General features: G+C 40.2%; 1 protein-coding gene across 5 annotated transcripts; it reads left to right on the forward strand.

Moving 5' to 3' along the window:
- Positions 1 to 1,268: 1,268 nt before the first annotated feature.
- On the forward strand, positions 1,269 to 12,851 carry LRRC31 (leucine rich repeat containing 31). 5 transcript variants are annotated; one of them, XM_059855803.1, is made up of 10 exons: positions 1,269 to 1,668; positions 2,097 to 2,270; positions 3,138 to 3,287; positions 3,665 to 3,832; positions 6,273 to 6,440; positions 7,294 to 7,461; positions 8,207 to 8,374; positions 9,470 to 9,637; positions 10,796 to 10,963; positions 12,123 to 12,851. In XM_059855803.1, exons 1-10 carry the CDS (start codon positions 1,656 to 1,658, stop codon positions 12,440 to 12,442), a joined length of 1,665 nt encoding a protein of 554 aa, XP_059711786.1. In that variant the 5' UTR covers positions 1,269 to 1,655; the 3' UTR covers positions 12,443 to 12,851. The 5 variants fall into 5 exon arrangements, with proteins under 5 accessions (XP_059711786.1, XP_059711789.1, XP_059711787.1 ...); XM_059855801.1 differs by having other exon boundaries at positions 1,270 to 1,668; positions 2,016 to 2,270; XM_059855806.1 differs by lacking the exon at positions 9,470 to 9,637 and having other exon boundaries at positions 2,016 to 2,270.
- Positions 12,852 to 13,206: the final 355 nt, after the last annotated feature.

The following is a 13,206-nucleotide window of genomic DNA, read 5'->3' on the forward strand; positions in this document are numbered from 1 at the left end:
TAAACATGCTTAGATATTTCCCCAGTTTCATAGGACAGAGATTATCAAATATTCCCATTCCTTGTTCTCATTGAACTGCAGTGGGCATTGAGAAGTCTTGGGTCAGGAGAGCCCAGGACATGTTCGAAAGCACAGGTTGCTTGGTCTCTGCTTCATTCCCCATCACTCTGCTGTTAAGCACAAGCAAAGAACTGTCAAATTCAGTTCTTCACCAACAGAAATGCTGGCATTTTCCATTGTCTGCATAGCTGAGATGCCTGGACACATGAATTAGCACAAATTCCTGATGTGGATACAGCTCTATGGTGAGATGCTGATTTCAGAAATGGAGACAGGACAGCCACTTCTTGTGTCAGAAAACCCTAAATTCAACTTGGAGATCCTTTCTAGGAATAGAAGTGTGCCCTCCTTTTCTACAGAGAAAGATGATTGATCACAATGGTTTTGTGCATTTCTAGCTGCTGTAAAGGTTTCCCAGCATGGTACCTCTCATGGGCAAGAGGATTTTCCTAATGTTTACTTTTACTTCTCATCTTACCCAGTTGACTCCTTGCAGCACCCTGTCTCATTCCACCCTGTCTGAATCCTTTGTCTAGTTTCACCCTGAGTAAAGCTCTTCCTCTGGCTGGTGTCTGCTCAGCTGCTTGCAAAAGAATTGTTGGTTTTGTTTACCAGCTTTATCATTCCCCACCAAAATCACTCCGGTTTCCCTATGTCTTTAGAGTAAACAGACTGTATACAGACAGTGGATGGTCCCTTGTGTTTAAGGAAGTAGAAATTATATTGCACCAGGTGCAGACAAAGGTGAGCAGGAAATGATAAGGGAAATGGAGAGCTTGCCACAGGAGGGGAGAAGGGTTTGGCTGGTTTAGCCTGCAAAAGACAAGACCTCATAGACTGAAAAAGATTATCAAGGCTAAAGAGATTCAGCAGAAATGGCCATGAGTAGGGTTAAGATAGAAATGCTGATGTTCACCATTGAGGAAATCAGACTTTAGGACAGACAGACAAGAAAAAAGGTGTACTGGAGTTTGGAGTATACATAAGGCATGTCCAATGATTGCATTGTAATGTTGTATCATGGTATTGCCCAGAAGATGATTGTGACTTCTTTTGTGTCTCCTAAAATGATCAGGAGTGTCAGTCCTCCCTTTTTCTTACTGAGCTGTGTCTCCAGCACTATTGCTGACCAGTATGGACAAAAGGGGTGGAAAAACACAGAGCTTTTCTTCAGGTACTCTTGTAATTTGATCTCTGCGGTGACTCAGCCTCTCCTAACAACAGCTGTCTCGGGGGCATGCAGTGGTTTGTGAGCAGTAGGAAAGATTTTGCTGCCACTTCCTGATTTCTGCCTTGAGAGCGATCTAAGCTGGGACGTGACCGGAGCATTTAAATGGACTTCTCAGCCCCAGGAACGGCAGACTTTGGGATACAGTACAGAAGAACAGAGATATCAGGAAATAGCCAACAAACCACTTGCGCAGAATTGCTGCTGTCAAACTGATGAAGACAGAAACCTGTGAGACAAAACTTCACGGAAAGTTCCTATAAGGAAAGGAGTGAGGTTTTGTTTGCATGCCATGGCTCACCTATCCCACAAAGCCTGAAAGTGCTGTAAAAACTGAAAAGTGTGAAAGGGAACTTCAGGTGTACCCATGGAAAAGACAGGTATGTTCTTTATTTAAAATAATGCCTCTCTACAGCAGGAAATCACAGCCAGAGAAAGCAGGATTGCTCTACAGCTCAGTAACTGTGCACGTACATCAGGGTATATTGGTTTGTACAATTTTTGTATTTCTAAGGATTACAGCTGTGACAGCACATTTAAACATTGCCTCAGCTTTTTGTGATTGTAAGTGCTCTGTTCTTGAACTCTTGTATCATGGCTATGATATATGGTTGGATGGAGGCAAATTCTCAGTGCATCTGCCATTATGAAAAAAGGTAAGCAAGAGTAAACATTACTAAATTCTAATTCTAATTCACACTAATTCTGTCTGCTGATCCCCTGAAAGATGACCAGAACTGTCAGGACAGACATGAAGAGGACAACCCAAAGAGTTCCCCATTTGACTTTGTTATAAAACAATTTCAAGGAAAGAAGTGTGCTCCTGAAAAAAAGAAAGAGCAGCCTTCAGCCATCAAAGAATTCTTCAAAGGCTTTGACTTTGGGAAATCTGAAGGCAAGGACAGAAGGGAAATAGAAGAAACAGAAATAAGCAATGATGGAGCTGATGATCAGAGTGAAAGGCAAGATCCCTCTGTAGAAGGTAATGCTGGTACAATAATGAAATACATGTGTATGTGTATATATTTTTTAATTTCATAGAAAATCAGCCGTTTTCTTGATAGCCAAAATCCTGTATTTGCTGCCTACAGTTTATCATCTGGCCAGGATTTACTTCTGATTGGAACATTATCAAGGATGTACCCTCTGATTTGATAGGTGCTAAGCAAGGAGTTAGATCCACATTGCTGAGGAAGGGTAAAGCTTTTGGGTGACTTCTCCCTTGGTCTGCAAGGTGAGAGTCAGCTTATTTGGTTTCAGAGTCAAGCTTTGAGCAGTAGCTTGGCCTGTTGTATTTAAGATGGGTCTCTGTCCTGCTGTCCTGCTAAAGCAGGTTGAGGACAGCAGGAGCAGATGTTTCCTATCACTTGCACTGGGCAGGGGCAGGGGAAGGGAAAGGGAATCCCTCATGGATGTTATTTTGCACATACAAGGATACTCTTTACATCCATTCCAGAGAAAATGGAACTATTTTTCAAAAGGAGATAGAAGGTGAAGCTTAGAACCCCATCCTTTGTCCTAAGGGGTCTGGGTCAGTTTGGGAAAATGATAAGAGGGCAGCTACTGAGAGTGGATTGCTATTTTCTGTATTTTTTTGCTTTGCAAAGCTCAGAAAAGCAGGAACTACCTTACACAGATGTTGTATGAAAATGAAGGAGGACTTTTGTATTGATTTGATCTATAGTGATCTTATCAGTCAGGTTGTTGGTCCATATTGATGAAAAATAGAGCTTTCTTCATTGTCAGATTTAATTAATTTCCTAAAGTCTTCACCTGGCAGCCTCAGGCAGGTTTTACACCTTGTGTTTATTAGCAGAGGTAACCAGGGCCCTATTTCTTTGTTCCTCAGATGGACTTTCACATCTCACTTCTGAAGCCAAGTCACCATCTGGTGAGCAGAAATTTAACCAGTTCATGGAGAAACTGGGGAAGAAACCCAGCAGCAAGAATCTGGATCTAAATAATTGTGCACTAAGTGCAGCAGATATAACAGAGTTGGGTAAATGCACATTTTATTCAACTAATCACTTCATGTATTTCTTTAATTTTTATTTGCCTGTTCTATTATTCCCTCTCCTCTTTTCCCTTCCCTTTCTTTTATACAGGCCATTTTAACTTTTCATCTAATGGTCCCAGGTCCATGAGAAATATTAATTAATAAATTATGTCAATTACATAATATATATAAATATAGAAGTCATCCAGATCTGTGAAGCAGATGAATGTCCTTACACTCGAGCTACAGATAAGAAAAGTGAGGTATAAATTGTCATGGCTTTATAATTCTGTATTGGTTGTAGAAAACATCTCAATATTAAGATGTATTGATATCCCGGGTGTGCAAACAGAAAACCTTTTTCTTTTCCTTCTTTACAGCTTCTTTATTGCCGTTTCTCCCAGAGCTGGAAGAGCTCAGCCTGTCCTGGAATGGTTGTGTTGGAGGGACTTTGAAAGCTCTCACTGTCCATCTTCATCACGTGAGCCTGTTAAAAGTCCTCCGACTTAACAACTGCAGGCTGACAGCTGAGGATGTCATCTCCTTAGGTACAGGATTTCATTTACATTTACTTCCAGACAGCTTGGGGCTAATGTAATCCATCTCATCTCTTCCTACATCCTACTCCTGCTGCTTCCACACTGGGCAAAGTAAACTCCTGCTGTGAAACAGTAGAAACTTGGGCTTATGGGTGACCTCACACCTTTAGGTAACTGCAGAGTTCATTTCTCAGGGAGTGAAGTTTTCATACTCAGAGGGAAGAAAATCCAGTCCTATTTGCAGGAAAGGATATTTTTAATTTGGATTGGGTTTTTTTTGCCTAGAAGAAGAGTCAATCACAATAGGGTCAGCTTAGGTCTTGGAGCTGCAGGACAGGTGAGTGCTCATCATGAAAACCCCAATGGTCTTTTGGGAGAAGACTTAAAACCAGAAATGCTGCCTCAGAGCTTTTTGATTTGGTGTTTTTGCAAGTCTGGGAGAAGTTTATTCCTCTGCTTACTTCTTTGCTTGGGGTTCCTGCACCCTGCTTTCTGCAAAGTGTGAGATGGAAAGGTTTTAGGTGGTGTTGCACACTCAAGTTCTGGCACAGAGTCACCTCTGGGCCTGGAGCTTACTCTGGAGTGGATCTGTGGTTTGTATTTAAAAGAAGGGTAAACAGAATCAATTAGAAATTATAAAAGTTATTGCTTATTTTGTAAGTTCTAAAATGGGTCTGAGTTATAAAATTGGAGTTTATGTCATTCATATCCAAGCCTTTTCCAGGAAAGGTTCGGAAATAAAATTACATATATGGTGGTAGATCAAATGTGAGTCATGCAATCTCTTGGGGAGGAAATAAGCATCTCTACAAAAGCTGGTGAAAATAACTGCTCTGTTTCTGATGAGTGTGAAATCTGTATTTCATTTTCTATCATTTTTTCAAATTTATTGCATTCTTTTCCAAACCCTTCTCATAGATTTGGTTTTTGTTCATTGGTGTTTTTTTTCTCCTTCTGAATTTTATTGGTTATTTTTGCAAATGGTTCTTTCTGCCAGGTTCTTCAATGCTGTTTTCTTCCCAGTTCAGTTTAGCTTCTGGTGGGACAGGCAGAAAATTGATCACAGAACTTGAATTTCCGGTCAAAATGTGATGCCCTTGACACATGGAATAGCAACAGTCAGTTTGCATTGATTTTGCCTGTGATTTTGAAAACAACTTGTGTATTTAGGCCAATCCTGGCTGTGTGACCTTGTCCACATCTCTCTGTAGAAATGTGGTCTCCTGTGGACTCAGCACATCCTGCTTAGAAGTCAATGTCTGAAATATAACCATAACATCAACCTATTCTATGTAGTTGCTCAGAGCTTGACTGTGAAAGGTGATAGGAAACAATTCCTAGAGTTATATTCCTTTATTTATCTTCTGGGAGGAAAATGTGTCTGGAAATCTATAGTCCTCATGTCAAACAGAAACAGGCTATGCTGCACTTCTCAACTGTAGAGCATTGCTCAGTTTTCAACACTGAGGCAAAATTAATGCAAAATTAAGAATTAAAATGTGGCCTTTCCTCTCAAACCCGGATATTCACTTATGGAAGTAATTATTTTCTACTATAAATCTTTTGTGAAAAATTAATTATGAAAACCACACAGACATGAAAGGATGCTACTATTAAAATACAATTCTCAATTATTAGACTTAAGATCAAAAAATTGTGTATGACACTTTGAAATTGCATTTGCATGTAGTCTGATTAATTGATCTTTCTTGGGAATGAGTTTATGCAGATATGCTCTGCCTCCCTCCTCTACAAAGGAAGTTAGGAAGCTGGATTTTACAGTGGGGTGTTAGTATTTCAAATAAGCACTAACACAATTCATATTGACAGGTGTGTCAAGCCTTGAAAATGCTGATTTTTCTGAATGTAGTAAAAGTCAGTTCTGTCTGCTTTGAAATCATGGGAAAGTTAGTTTGAGTCAAAACAGTACTCATCTTGGTTTCTTATGAAATGATTCAGAAATTCCTGTAAGAAATGAGACTTTTATGTTTCAGAAATAGTTGTGAGAGGAATTCTTTCATTCCTTCCAAAATGACCTGTGGACGCAGCACAGATGATGTTGGAAATTTGCCAAATAAAACAGAACAGAACTCTACAGTACTATAAATTCAGATTTGTCACTTGTATTGATTTCCCTCTAGACTGGACTTTCTGGTCCCAGCACAGGCCAAACAGCCTGATGAAGGTTTGGGAACTTGAATAAATTTCAGGTTTGTGTGCACTGTGACAATGACTTCTGATCTATGTTGCTCCTTAGACAATGTGAGATTTTATACAACATTGCTGCAGAAACAATTATTCATTTATTTAACAATTTTCCTGGCAAGACATTCATCATAAAGTAACTTGAGTATTAAGTAGCTAACCTTCTTTAATATATCCCAAAACTGTATTTTTGTTTGCACTGAAATTGATACATGGAATGACTCATTCTAGACTTCTGTTGCAGGAGAAGCATTTGAAATTGTTTCTCAGCTTGAAGAACTGGATTTGTCATGGAACAGTAACATAGGTGGAAAACTATCATTGCTGACAAAAAAACTTCAGGAAGGATGCAAATTAAAATGTCTGAAAATGACAGACTGTAACTTGACGGCAAAGGATGGAGAATCCCTTGGTATGTTGTCCATGGAGCTGGGCTGAGGCTGGCTTACAAAAATGGAACTTATTTGACTTAGATAATGGCTGTATTGAGCTCAATATCAGTGAAAAGTTAATTTATTTCAAGCTCTGCATTATAATAGTATTTATTTAGTGCACTTCCTTCCAAAGAAGAAAGTTGTTCTCTCTAATCGTATGAGGGAGGGTTGAGAAGACCTAAACCACAGTCTGGCTGCCTCAGTGGTCCAGGGTTTCTGGATCTTTTGAGACCTTCAGCAAAAAATGTGTGCCAGAATTTCCAACACTAATTGCTCAAAATTAAGCAGCTGAATATGTAATTAGCCATGGGATTGGAAAGAAGGTCTGAGGACTGGGAATTTAGGCTGAGTTGGCAATCACTGACCATCCTTCCTTTCTGTCCTCTCACCATGGCAGCTTAATCCTGTGTGGTCTTTTTATCTCATTGTGTGTTTTAAAAAGTGTTTGCTCAGTAAAGAGAAGCCCCATGACTCTCATCTCCACTGCAAGGGGAGCCCCATATGTAACAGACATTTCTATGTATTTTCATTCAAAAATGTTATTTCTGTTTGTATATTTGCTTTTTATTCCTCTGTATTTTTCTAACAATCCCTGTATTTTTCTGCTTTTATTTTTATAAATGTTTTCACAGATTTTCATGATTCCTACCCAGTCTTTATTTTACTGTGTTGTTTAGGTAGAGCAGGAACTTAACAAGTCTAAACCACACTGACAGGCAAACCCTGGCCATGTCTTCCTGTTTATCATGGTGCTGTATTTTTCTAGAGTTCATCTTGTAGGTATTCCAGACAATTACCAATTCTGGTTTTCTTTTCTTTTTTTTTTCCCAGCTGAACTTCTAAATGTGATCCCAAACCTTGAAGTATTAGATATCTCTATCAACAAAAACATTGGCTGCAGCATGAAGGTTATTGCTCAGGATCTGAAAAATGTGCCAGGCTTGAAAGAGTTAAACTTGCACATGTGTGGATTAAAGCAAGACAGCTTCCAGGGCTTAGGTTAGACTTTATGTTCAGAAAACTTTCATTCTGAGTATATTGTACATCTGAAAACCATTTAAGAAAGGCAATGAGGTGGGATTTTGCTGATGGTTTGGCAGTATTAATGGGCAATCATGACTTGCTGTGTGAGGATTGGTAAAAGACTACAGGGCCTTTCAGCAGGAGCTGAATTTATCTCCCTTGAGCTCAAGCTTGTGAAAGTCTGTGGGGAGAGTCACCCTCCACACCATTTATCTGAGACACATCTCAGGGCTGTGGCTCCCTGGACATGCTTCCTCTTTCCCCAGACAGAACATAGACAAGGACACAGGCCAGCTAACTTTTAACAAGCCAATCCCACTTTCCAAGGAAAATCCAAATTCACCATTACCACTTAAAGTGTCCAGTGAAGCCACATGAAATGGTCTTGTTATCTGTGTCTCTCCCTAGTGGATGTGACAAAACAACTGCCATTTATGAACGCATCCAGGAGTAATTTCTGCAAAAGGCTGAGGATTGACTGGATGTGGGGGATGAGATGGCCTCACCTTCACCTGCTCTCCCAGAGAAGAATGGAGCTGCATGGATGGGGAGGCTTTGCTGCATTACTGAATGTCTGCTGTGATTATACACTGGAGCTTAGCCCAGGAGCTTTGCCTGCAATACCTCGTGCAAACTTTGACGTTGAAGTAAATAGATGCCAAAGCCCTGACCTGGGCTGTTGTGGCAGCCAGTGACCAGCGTGTTCCCTTTTACATTTCAGACACTGCTTTACAGCACCTTGTAGAGCTAAGGAAATTAGACATCTCGTGTAACAGAGAGATTGGTGGTGGCTTTAAAGCCTCAACAGCTCATTTGGCCAGCTTGAAAAATCTGGAAGTCCTTGATCTTCACCAGTGCTGTGTCACAGAAGAGGACATGACTGTTTTGTGTAAGGACATGTTGAGGAAATTTATTAAGAGTCTTGGTTTTGTCTTCTGAAAATATCTCAAAGATATAAAAGATTCTGCCTGGCAGAAGAGCTGAGCTCAGTCCTTTTTTTCATTAGACAGCTCTGAAGGTGCAGTGTGGGGGAGAGCTTTCTTAATCAATATGGAATGGGTTTTTTGCTGAACAAAAGGAAATCTCAGAGTGTCTGATCCCATGTGGAACTAAGGACCTGAATCTGCCATGATTCAGACCCACAATGGGAATGTGGGAACTGCCACCAAACACTGCTTTTGTTTGATAATCAGTAATTTAGGAAATATCCAGGGGCAGATCCCCCAGGGTTATAAGTTGGATGGATCCATGGTGGGTATGTGCATGGAAATATAACTGCCTAAAACCCCCTTGGTGAGCTGCACACCAAGAAGAGGGTGATTTTAGGAGGTCTTGCATTGCTGCTGCTGTGTGCTTTCTCCAGGTTGAACTGATGCAACTATAAACACTACTATGAAGAAAAAGGCGTTTCCCAATCAATTTGTGAGACAGTTTATTTCTCTCTCTCCATTATCAAAACTTTGTTTCTACTCTTAACAACAAAAAATCCCATGACTCAAAGCCTAAATTGCCCACATCCTATTTTCCATGACAAAGAAGATAACTTGAAGATTTGATGATGATGATGAAGCTTTAGGAAATAATCAGTATTAGTAATATCAATCACGATTTATTTTAAATTTATTTTATAATAGAGAATAATAACATTAAGACAAAGAAGTTTCAGTTAGCAATGAAGGCACTTGGAAAATCCCTGCTTCACCCAGAAAATTTCCAGGAAGCCATGTTCTGACAACCTTCCATATAGGATGGAATACTTAACTTCTGAAACAGTTTTACTGAAAATGGCAAGGCTATTTATGGTCTAAAACATTACTCGCCATGAACTTGGGTATAAAAACTTGGCTGGTGTTGGCCTTGACTTTTGGATTGATTTATAAAGAAAAGAAATTATGTCAGGCTACACAACAATTATGTCAGGCTATGCAACTACACATTTGTTATGGATCAGTGACTGTCTAATAAATATTTCATGTTTTTGTAGCCCAGGTGATACCTTTACTCTCCAGTCTTCAAGAGCTGAATTTATCCTCGAATAAAAATGTAGGACTCTCATCAGATCCTCTTCTGGGCAGGCTCAGGTTTTTACCAAAGCTGAAATCTGTGACCATCAGCAATTGTGGCTTAGGTGAAGAGTCCCTTTCATCTCTAGGTAGGAATGTTTCTTTAAAGTGTGCCCATTCTCTGTGTATCCCTGTAGGACAAAGCATTCCCTTCTCCTTTGGCTGAACTCCAAGGATCATGGTTACATTATACCTCAGGTCCTGAATGAAAATCCTGTGATGAAACTTGTGCTTTGTGGGACCAGGTTGCAAGGGAAGAGAATTGTATGACTTCCTTTACTATAACTGAGGAGATGAAGTTCTCTTAGTCCTTTGTCTGATAGTGAGCTTTTATATACTCCTTAATTTTGGGAAAAAAAGAAAACCATGATTTTATGTTATGCTGTAATCATAGTCTGGATGTAACACTTCACTCAGTGGGATAAAGCTTTGACTGAGGGTATTTAACCTCACTGCAGGTGAAAATTTCTGTAGAATCTTTCTGGGGTAGAGTTCAGCATGGGGCAGTGGAGGAAATGACTGCAGGGGTGGAAAAGATATTGCACAGCTGTGGAGAAAAGTCCCATTCAACACAGGATATGTAAATTCAGCCTCTTTTGCCTACTTATTGCAAATCTCTGGATTAGTGGCCTTTGATAGGTGTTCCATATGGCACATGAAATCTTAGTATAGAGGGATCTCTCAGTTACTGAGTCTTGTGCACTTGTATTTTGTACTGTTTACTCATGACATTAAACCTGGAGTACAACTTGCCTGTCTCCAGCAGAAACAGTAGCAAGTTAAGCTGGTCAGAGGTCCTTGCGGAAAGAGTATTATGTTTATAGCACTACAGTTATGTAAGAGTGACACCATGGAAATCAGAGCTGTCAAAAGATACAAAGCATCTCATCTTAAATAGTGAGTGCACAGCAAAAAAAAAAAAAAAAAAAAAAAATTCGCTGTCTTTAAATTGATATAAAATGGTTTAAAAGCAAGCTGTTAAATTAAATTAATTCAGTGTGTCAAGGCCAAGGCAATAATGTGAAGAGAAAGACAAAAACCCCTCTTCATAGAGTCCTGATAGATTCTATAGGCAGAGCCTTCTTATTTTCTTTTGCCTGACTTTTACTGGGATAAAAGAATTCATTTTAAGCACAAACAATCAGGCTGTTAGGATCTTACTTACAGGTGAATTGCAGGTGAGGTGTCTGTTGAGGCCATGTTGTTTTCTCTTAGTAAGCAGAAGTTGCTGGTCTTAATTTTTTCAGCTGAGGCTGCCCTTCACCTTCCTGAACTGGAGATATTAAACCTTTCTTGGAATAAGTGCGTTGGTGGGAACCTAAAGCTGCTTTTGGGAGCACTAAAGCTTGCAACGGAGATTCAAGTGTTAAGACTGAGCAGCTGTAACCTGGTGGCTGAAGATTTGGCACTTCTAAGTAAGTATAACAAGGTACTTACTAGCACTCAAGGAACTAGGGCATTTAGACCACAATTCAGAAGGGGGCTTGTTCCATGGGCTGAGCACGTTTTTGCATAAATCAAATGAAAACATTGAAAATACAGGACTATTTTTCCCAAAAAGGGTTTTCATTTTTCTGTGTGTCCTGGACAAGCCCAGTGGAAAAGCTGAAAAGGCTAAAATGCAAAGAATCTTTAAGCACTTTTCTCTATTAAAAAAAAAAAGCATCATTTAGAAAAGGTAGGGTTGGCATCTGTTTTTTATATCAAATATTTAAAGTTGTATCTGAGGAGTTTTATTTTGCTTGGATGCTGTTTTATGGCTCAGTACTTTAGAGAAAATGTCTGTGCTGACAGCCAGGAATACAGGCACTACCAGCTACCAGCCATTAGGTGGGTTTCTGCAGTTAGACTACTGGGGGAGAATTAAACCAAAAATGTTTTCACCCACCTCTTAGCAGCTGCTAAGAAATACTGGAAAACAGGATCCTGATAAAGGAATAAATTCTAGGATCCTTTCAAAAACTTGCTAATTTTATACTTATCCTTGTGATTCTGTGGACCTGACTCAGGGGTTTGAGTGTCTGACACTGGCAACAGATGTGTGACAACTGTAAGGCCCTGGAATGTGAAATCTGGTGAGGTGAAGCCCAAATACTTTTGACTTCAAAAACCATCACCCTTGATGGGTGTCTCCTTTGCCAAACATATGTTAAGGACCCCTTTAGGGTATATTTGGCCCTCCCAGTGAGAGGTGACTGTTGTAGTCAATCATGCAGCCTCACCTAGTTTTCTTTCCTCTCTCTAAATCTCCCTGTAAAGCCTGTCTGCCTCTTACAATTGGCACTTGATGTAACCTCCTTCCAACTGACTCCAAGGTTTTCAGGTTGCCACACACTTTTAACTCACTACTCTGATCCTTTTGAACTGCCTGTGCTTTAAGTGTTGTAAACTCCTTCAGCTGTTATAAAACTGTCTTTCTGAGACCAGCAGCAAGTGGTTTTATGTTGCTGAGGAGTTAAATCTTGCTGTTTGACTGCTGAAATGAGGTATTAAAATTACATTCCCTATTCTGAGAAGCTTTTAAAGCAGTTACCAGGATTTATTAATTGTGTTTGTGTCTGTCATCTCTCACAGCGTCCCTGAGGCAAGATGGCCATTTGGCCAGATTGCAGAAGCTGGATTTGAGTTATAACAACAACATCTCTGACGAAGGCTGGGCTGTTTTCTGCCAAGGTTTAGGAGCATTCAAGGAACTCTCAGAGCTGGATGTGAGCCTCAGTCCATCATCCTGCCGGGACTGCAGGCCGTGGTTTGGGGAGTTGTTGGCAGCACTGACACAGCTGCCAGCCTTGGCAGAGCTGGCCATGCAAAGATGGGCCCTTTCAGAGTCCCAGAGGAAGCAAATGGAAGGCTTTAATCAAGACAACAAAAGAAACATTCGTTTTGACTGTTGATGAAGGTTGGAGGTGTCTGGAAGGCCTTTTGGGAGCAGCACATGAACCAAGCATTGTGTGTCTCAGAAGACTGCAGTTTTTAATAATCTCTTGAAATAGTTTCACAGTTATAGAAAACTGTTATTTGACCTTCTGCAACATAGATCATTCCATTTAATAATGTTCTTTCAGATTCTCTGGGCCATGCTTACACTGCTCAATCTTCAAGTTGTGAATATTGCCAAGGCCACTGCCCACAGAGCAGTGCTGGGTCAGAGGGACCTGCTGCAGGTTTGGCCATGGAGGGAAGGGCTGGGGTTTGTGTTGATGCAGGTGGGTGGGCAGTGTGAATGTGGCCTCAGAAAATACCCCTAATGTGAAAATACTTGAAACCTCCATGTTTTATATGTTAATTTCTTCTCCCCTCAAACTTTTGCCTCTTTGTGAATTAATTAAATCCTAAGTAGGATATTTGGCATCCATCCCAACAAGTCAACATTATAGATTAGTCCAGGAAGGAGAATACAGAAGGAGCTGGTCTGCCTCTGCTCTGGCCCTTGATGCCATCTCATAGAGTAGATGAGTCCTGTGTAGAGAATCAGCATAAAATCAAGGTAAGAAACAATTAATTGGTGTCTTTCCAAGTCTTAGGGGCAAGGAAAAAGCTATGGTACATTAAATCAGAGATATGTCCTGCTACTTTAACAAGAATTTTGGTTACAGAGCAATCAATAAGTGCCAAATTCTGGCACAGTCACTTGTGTCACGGAGCGTGTTAACCCACA

This window comes from Haemorhous mexicanus, chromosome 10 (genome assembly GCF_027477595.1).
Source record: "Haemorhous mexicanus isolate bHaeMex1 chromosome 10, bHaeMex1.pri, whole genome shotgun sequence".
Taxonomy (NCBI): domain Eukaryota; kingdom Metazoa; phylum Chordata; class Aves; order Passeriformes; family Fringillidae; genus Haemorhous; species Haemorhous mexicanus.